This window comes from Phyllobates terribilis, unplaced genomic scaffold (genome assembly GCF_046119375.1).
Source record: "Phyllobates terribilis strain yellow unplaced genomic scaffold, ASM4611937v1 Scaffold_1__5_contigs__length_1240528914, whole genome shotgun sequence".
Classification (NCBI taxonomy): domain Eukaryota; kingdom Metazoa; phylum Chordata; class Amphibia; order Anura; family Dendrobatidae; genus Phyllobates; species Phyllobates terribilis.
In genome coordinates this window covers 1207454388-1207461204 of record NW_027362761.1, presented here as the reverse complement: position 1 = coordinate 1207461204, position 6817 = coordinate 1207454388, and the positions used below count along the sequence as shown (strand labels likewise).

The window sequence follows — 6817 nt, the reverse complement described above, 5'->3', positions numbered from 1 at the left end:
CTCAAGTACCTCCGGAGTATATAATAGGACCCCCTTCTGTGTGTTCCTTCTGGCCGTCTCCCTGCACCTCACACCCAGTGTCCCAATCCAGTGACCGTGGACCTTGTTGGGTGAGGTCCTCTGGGTCCTCTATGGCCACTTTCTCTGTGAAATAGATGTGGCTTGTGGCTGCAGCACCTGAAATGCTGCACCCTCCCGTTACCTAGTTGAATATTGTAATTCTCACTAGTTAGGGGCAGGTCTGCGACCTGATCCCTCCACCGCCTGGTAGGCCTCCAGCACTTCCTCCTCTCCTTCTCCTGGGCCTCTCACTAGGCCGCTCCACCTGAGCAGAGTTCCTGAAGAACTCCTGCTCCCAACTCTTCCTCTGACTCAGCCTGACTCCTCTCCGACTCAGACTCCAGAATGTTTCACCCTCTTTTATATCACTTTTTACTGAGCTCCCCTGAACTACTTCCTCCACCCACACCCACTACATGATTCCCCCTACTTTGGTTCCCCCCCCCCCCCCACTCCATCCAGGAAGAGGGCTCGGCAGAGGAGCAGTGCATCTTGCCCCTCCTGCTGGTCTGGAGTAGTGTAGTGTTGGATGCAGGTGTTAGGGTTCCGGGCAGTACTCCTTCCTTACCTGAGCGTGAGATACCACACCTCTGGGTGAGATGCAGTATCTCTGTGGCGACTGAACCCGCAGGGGTGCCACACACTCCCGGACAAATTCCCACCCCATTTATTAAAAAGAAAAATAAACCTCAGGCATAATCCTCTAGTTTATGGAGCTCCGTTCAGAAAGCGCAGCTTGATAGACTGGATCTACAGCCACTGCCAGGTCTGACACTGTACTACGTGAGACCCGACTGCTGTGAACTGAGGTAATGTGCAGTTGTTCATCAGTCCGGCTCGTCAGTCTGGCACTGCACAGAGTGGGAACCAGCCGCTATCAACTGAGGTGACCTTACTGACGTCACCTCAGTTCACAGCAGCCAAGTTTCGCGCAGTACAATGTCAGACCTGGCAGTGACTGTAGCTTCAATGAATGGAGCGGTGCTCTCTGAATAGGGCTCCATAGATTGGATGAAAAAGATGGGGATTGTTGTGGGACTATAGATTCTGTGGATTATTAGTAGTATTATGCTTTTTACTCTCCATTACTAACTCCTAGGCTTGATGTCAGTGGACATTACACAGCTGACATCAATCCCAAAACTATTACTCTGATTGCCAACACAACAGGGCAGTCGGGAAGAACCAAGTCTAAGCACCAAAACTGGCTCATCAAATGGATGTGCCATTTCTGGGGTGGCTGAGGGAAGGTCTTATCTTCCCAGCATATTAATTTGTCATACTAACATCAGCTGTCTGCTTTGCCTTAGCTGGTTATTAAACATAGGGGGGACCTTGTTCATTTATTAACAAGTACAGTAAACTACACACATGGCACTGCTCCACTCCTCCCCTTGGACCTCTGCCTTGTGGTTCAACATGTTGTTTTATTGTATTAAATTCTCTTGTTATAAGTAACTTTCCTATCCCAATTTGTTTGCAGGACAATTGCCCTGCTCTTACTTCCATTTTGCAGCCCCCTAGCCCTTACTACAATCATTTTACAGCACCAAAGTTTGGGTACCTGAACCAAACGTCTGCAGATTCGCTCATCACTAGTGACAAGCCTAATAATAAGATAATGAGAACGAATGCTAAGAGAATAAATTGACCACACATGCAATTTAGTAATAAGAGTATAAAAAACACTTTATTTAAAAAGGTAGAATAAATAGCAGTATAAAATTGCCTACGTCCAAATATATAAATTACAATGATCCTTCACAAGCCGCCATAGGGGCTGAGATATATCATAGAACAGGGGACGGGCTGAACAGTCTCCAGCCAATCAGAAGGTGGGGGAGGGGTATTATAATTATACAGGCAGAGCCAAGCCCCCCATTACTGATGGGGTTAAAGGCTAAAACTGGAAGAAATCCACAAATCAGGTTCTGGGTTTCTTGACTCTGCTGCAAATAGGAGAAAAGTGCAAGATGCATTGAGACAACGCAAGTATAAAAGGCAATAACAGTAACACAGTTACTAGAAAGGACCACAGTAAGATGAGGGACAAATCATATATACTGCGCCTCATGTCCGGCCAACGAGGTGCTCCGGGAGATCTGTTCATTAACCCAACCCCTGTCCTAAAATTAAATAATAAAACAATTCTAGTATAAAGCAAACTTTTCATTTATGGAAAATGGTAGAATGAATATTTATTTCTCCATGCCAAAGTTTGGAGATACCCAAATAGTCTACAAAATAGGACATCAGTGTCTCAAACAAGCTCCAGGAGGTCTACCACACGAAGACGGATTAAGACCATCACACAACCTTCTTGGAGTCTTCCTGGTTGGAGGACAAGTATGGTTAGGCTTTTTCAAAGATGACCTTTCTGCACCATGTGATTGATTTGTTGGGTCTCATTGTCCATGTTGTTTATTTGGCAAAGCATCATCCTGTAGCAGACTCCTTCACAATTAAGGAAAGTTCAGATAGCCAGTTCAAGTGCTGCAAACCCGATCATCCCTCCTGACCCGAGCATAACAGCTGCCGGCCAGCTGAGCATTGCGTTGTGATCCTCATTCGAGTCATACGACCGTCTGATTCTCCCCTAATGATGAAGAGAAAATGGTGGTGGAGATCTACTGATTCACAGCCACCTCATCCCCTCCTGCAATCGCTGTGGGGTCTGAGGCTGGTAGGTCTTTGGGAAGGACTCCAAATTTGGACAGTTTGGCATTCTTCTGTTCCAGACTTTGTTTCCTCCACTTTATGCGGCGGTTCTGGAACCAGACTTTCACCTATGAATAAAGGAGAAGACATTGTTGAGAACTGGGATCTAAAAGAAGAAAAGTGACTCTTTAAATGCATCACAATAACCCATAGAGTGTATGTGTACAAAATATATATGTTCAGCTAAAAAAATGCATTGTCAAACCAGAAAAAGCTCAAGTTGAGAACAGTCCTTACCTGGGTCTCTGTGAGGCTCAGTGTGGTCGCCAGGTCCACTCGTTCTGTGCCCACCATATACTGCTGCCTCAGGAAGTCCTTCTCCAGCCGGTCCAGTTGTTCTGTAGTGAAGACCGTCCTAATCCTCTTCAGTTTGTGGGTTCCTGGTTTGCAGGGCAGAGATCCTATTGGGCAGTGGGTGAAGGATGTAGATGTATGTCCTGGAAGAAGCAGAAGGTGGCGCTGTTAGCATTGGCAAGAAAGAAGGAAGAAGGATCACTCCTAGGACTGGAGCACTTAGAGCGACAACTTCTAAAAGTGAGATCCAAGATGACTATTCTGGTGTGAGAAATAAAAGTCTCAGCAATTCCTAACCTGAAGAAGAAAAATCCACATCTCTCCTGATCTGATCAACTTTTTGTAAAGATATTAGAATAAAAAATAAATAATTAGAATTAATGTAACCAGATGAGGAGTGTGGACTCACCTCTGTGCCTGCACAGGGGGTACGGACACTGGCACCCTCCACTGTGTGGTCTGTAGTGCTGCTGGGACTGGACATAGCCGGGGAAGGCAGCAGGTTGGCAGAGCCATACTGGAGGGTAGGACATGGCCCCATAGGAGTAGCCATAGGGTGCAGGGGGCATCTGCCATCTGGGTCCTTCCACACTGACTCTGGGAGCAGGTCTGTCCTCCCTGGATAGTATGGAGTCTATATCGAATCCATTCTTGGGTCTTGTCTGCTCCTGAATGGCCGCTGGAGCCTGAGCCAAGTGATGGCCAAGTCCTGGGTAGACCGGAGTGTGCTCCATGATGGCTGGGAGAAGGTGGAGTATCCTCAGGTGGTGAGACGTTCCAGGCGCAGGTGATCTCTGCTGGAGAATGTAGGGTCCTGAGCTCTGAGCTGCCTTATATCCAGAGCTGCGCTCTGTGAAATGCAAATACACGATTAGCATCCGAATAGCCCAGAGCAGAGACCAGCACTGAGTGGAGGAGTGGGCTCAGCACAGACCCCACTCTGCCCCCGGGGGGAGGAAATGACCATGGGGAAAGCGTCCTGACAACCTCCCCCAGCTGGCCCCAAAAATCCAGGAGAACAGGACACCTGGAATTACTCCATAATTATCACATGATGAGTGTAACTATATCTATATATCCACGGGTCTATCTACCGCCTGTGATCCACCTGTCCATGGGATCAGATTTCTGATATCTACTTATCTAAGTATACAGCTCCTCTTCAGCTGGAATTTATCTGTGAATCTGATATTTCTGTATGGCTCTGCTTGTCTTAGATCTGCCATCAATGATCATGAGCATCAAAAGATGGGGAGAAAAAGGAGCTGGAGATTGTATAATCTTCATGTGTCTATGTATCGAACTATAAATCTTACCTATTTGTTAACTATTCACCTATCTAGTATTTGTCTCAACTGTTATCTGCTTATCTTTTTGTACACTGGCAGATATGGATAGAAATAAGGACGGAGAATATAGGATGGGAGTACAATGGATGGGAGTACAATTTACAGAATTTCTTTACAACTACTGATGATTACGGCCCTTACCAATCACATCCGATATATAATCTGTATCACAGAAGATCTCCAGCCCCCGCTAATAAAAGCAGCCTAATATTCTCTGAGAGCGGAGCCCCCATATGTCTCCCTATCTGCGGTGCTCGCCGGTCCTGGTAATTATAGATAATTGCTCTAATGATCCTTTACACTGAGGAGAGATCCCAGATCTCAGGAGATCTCCAGGACCCAGAGACACAACGTCGCTTTATACATTGATGAGGCGCTAAGTGTGTAATAACCGGACATTAGACAGATCCATAATGATCTCCTCTGCTGCCAGGGTGGGCTCTCATGGTGTAATACCGGGGTCCGGCTCTGAGCTCTTATATTATATGTTCATAAGGGGGAGGTAACTTTACGTTGCATATTTTTTTCCATTTACTTCATTCATCCGTATTTTACAGTCTAAATTGATTTAGATTTATTTTATTACATTGTGAAATTCTTTTTTTTTTTTTCAATTCTTTATTCTTACACTTCATAGATTATCTCTGTACAATACAACCTTTACATCATATTTATTTCTTACACAATCATTGGATGAGTTTTAAACGACAAAGTTCTTTACGGGTTTTTGTTTTTGTTCCATTATTTTTCCTTTCTTCTTACGACTGAGAGTTGACATTTTTTACATGTACCAGTGACTGGTTTACCAGTAAATTATTATTATTTTTTTTTTTTTTACTTTTCTGTCCATTTGCTTTCTTTACGTATATAAGTCGCAGGGTTTAATAATAATTGAATTTTAGTTTTTTATTTTTTTTTATTCCACTTTTGCCACTTAATTTTCATGTCCTTTTTTTACATTTTTATTTTGCTTTACTTGGATTACTGACAGTTTATTAACCATTCACGAGTTTTTATTTTTGTTCCACTTTTTAAATTTTTTGTATTAGAAAATAGGACATTGATACAAAGAGTATGTAAAAAAAAAAAAAAAAAAAAAAAAAGTGTGACTTTTGTATGGTTAATCAGCGCCTCCCTTTTCTCCTCTCGGTTAGCAGTTGGGCTGATGCGATCCCTCGTCTCCATACAATGAGGTGTAGTTGGACAATTAGCGGAGATCTGGTTGATCGGTGGCGTCTTCTTCTCCTGGACGGTGTCTGCTGCTTTCTCACCTCGGCTGATACTGAGGACAATCTCGGTCCCTGGATGAGATGAAGATGGCAGCAGCACCGGTGTCTCCAGCCCAACCATCCACATCTGGTGACCATTCCTCCATTGTTCTGTGGGATCTCTTGATCTCCACATATTCCTCCAGGTTTCTGACATTTTTCCTTCTTCCAGTTTTGATCTTTTACAATCTGATTGTTCCGATCCTGAAATCCCTTTTTTCCTTTCTCTAAGCTCCGATCCTCCTCAGATCTCATCGATCCTCCTAAGATCATCACTTCTGATATTCTGCTCCTATACTAACCCCACCAGTCCCATGGGAGACACAGGTGATGGTGACATTGCTGGGGGTCCTCCCTTCTTTCCCCCCTTATCACCGGGGCATTATAGTAATTAGTGAAGGGAATTGCTGCACTTTGTCCCCCATTAGCTCTGTGGACTTTGTTAATGGATTTCACTTAAATAGCTGCAGAATTTCACCCCGTGGTAACGACTTGGGAAATGTAGCACCCGGTAGTGAGGAACACAGAGGGTCCCCCCTATGCTGGGGGGCTCGGGGACAAGTGACATGGGGCTGTGACCAGGGGCTGGGGACACTCAGGGTGGGACATGTACAAGAGTCCACACAGCTGGACACCATCACCATCATCATCATCATCGTTCCCTCCTTTCTTCACACATTAACCCTCTGTTGGAGAGCTTTGGCGATTTCTTATCCATTGATTGCAATATGGGCTATGGCATAAAAAAGTATATGTGTATATTATATTTTTTGCATGTGCTATTGATGAATAAAATAAAAAATTGAGAATAGCTGTAAATAAATTTTAATTAATTTAAAATGTATAGTGTAGTATTTAACCCTGCCAATATGAGAGAACAGTAATACGGTCCTGTAAAAATAAGTAAATAAATTAAATAATAAAGTCCTAAATGATGGGAGTGATCATCCTTTTACAGCACTGTAAGCTACAAATGGAATAAAAGCCATAACAATGATATTAATGTGGCTAATATCCCAATCTAATATGAAATCATCAATTGAGCATTTAAGATAATAACTGAACACATTTACCAGTTCAAGCCCTAAGATGGCTTTTCATTAAGTTACAGTAGTGGTGAAAGTTTTG

General features: G+C 43.9%; 1 protein-coding gene across 1 annotated transcript; it reads right to left on the bottom strand.

Moving 5' to 3' along the window:
- Positions 1-1797: 1797 nt before the first annotated feature.
- Positions 1798-3973, bottom strand: LOC141173311 (homeobox protein not2-like). Its single transcript, XM_073657871.1, has 3 exons — positions 3482-3973; positions 3016-3215; positions 1798-2846 (listed from the first exon to the last, which is right to left on the bottom strand). Exons 1-3 carry the CDS (start codon positions 3948-3950, stop codon positions 2688-2690), a joined length of 828 nt encoding a protein of 275 aa, XP_073513972.1. The 5' UTR covers positions 3951-3973; the 3' UTR covers positions 1798-2687.
- Between the last annotated feature and the right edge of the window lie 2844 nt (positions 3974-6817).

What these genes read in the sequence shown, in the direction of transcription:
- LOC141173311 (XM_073657871.1), bottom strand. Translation starts at nt 3,950, where the DNA reads ATGCTAATCGTGTATTTGCATTTCACAGAGCGCAGCTCTGGATATAAG. An exon ending in CCCCCTGTGCAGGCACAGAG is followed by an intron (nt 3,216 to 3,481) that starts GTGAGTCCACAC and finishes TGCTTCTTCCAG; the next exon opens with GACATACATCTACATCCTTC. An exon ending in TGAGCCTCACAGAGACCCAG is followed by an intron (nt 2,847 to 3,015) that starts GTAAGGACTGTT and finishes CTTTATTCATAG; the next exon opens with GTGAAAGTCTGGTTCCAGAA.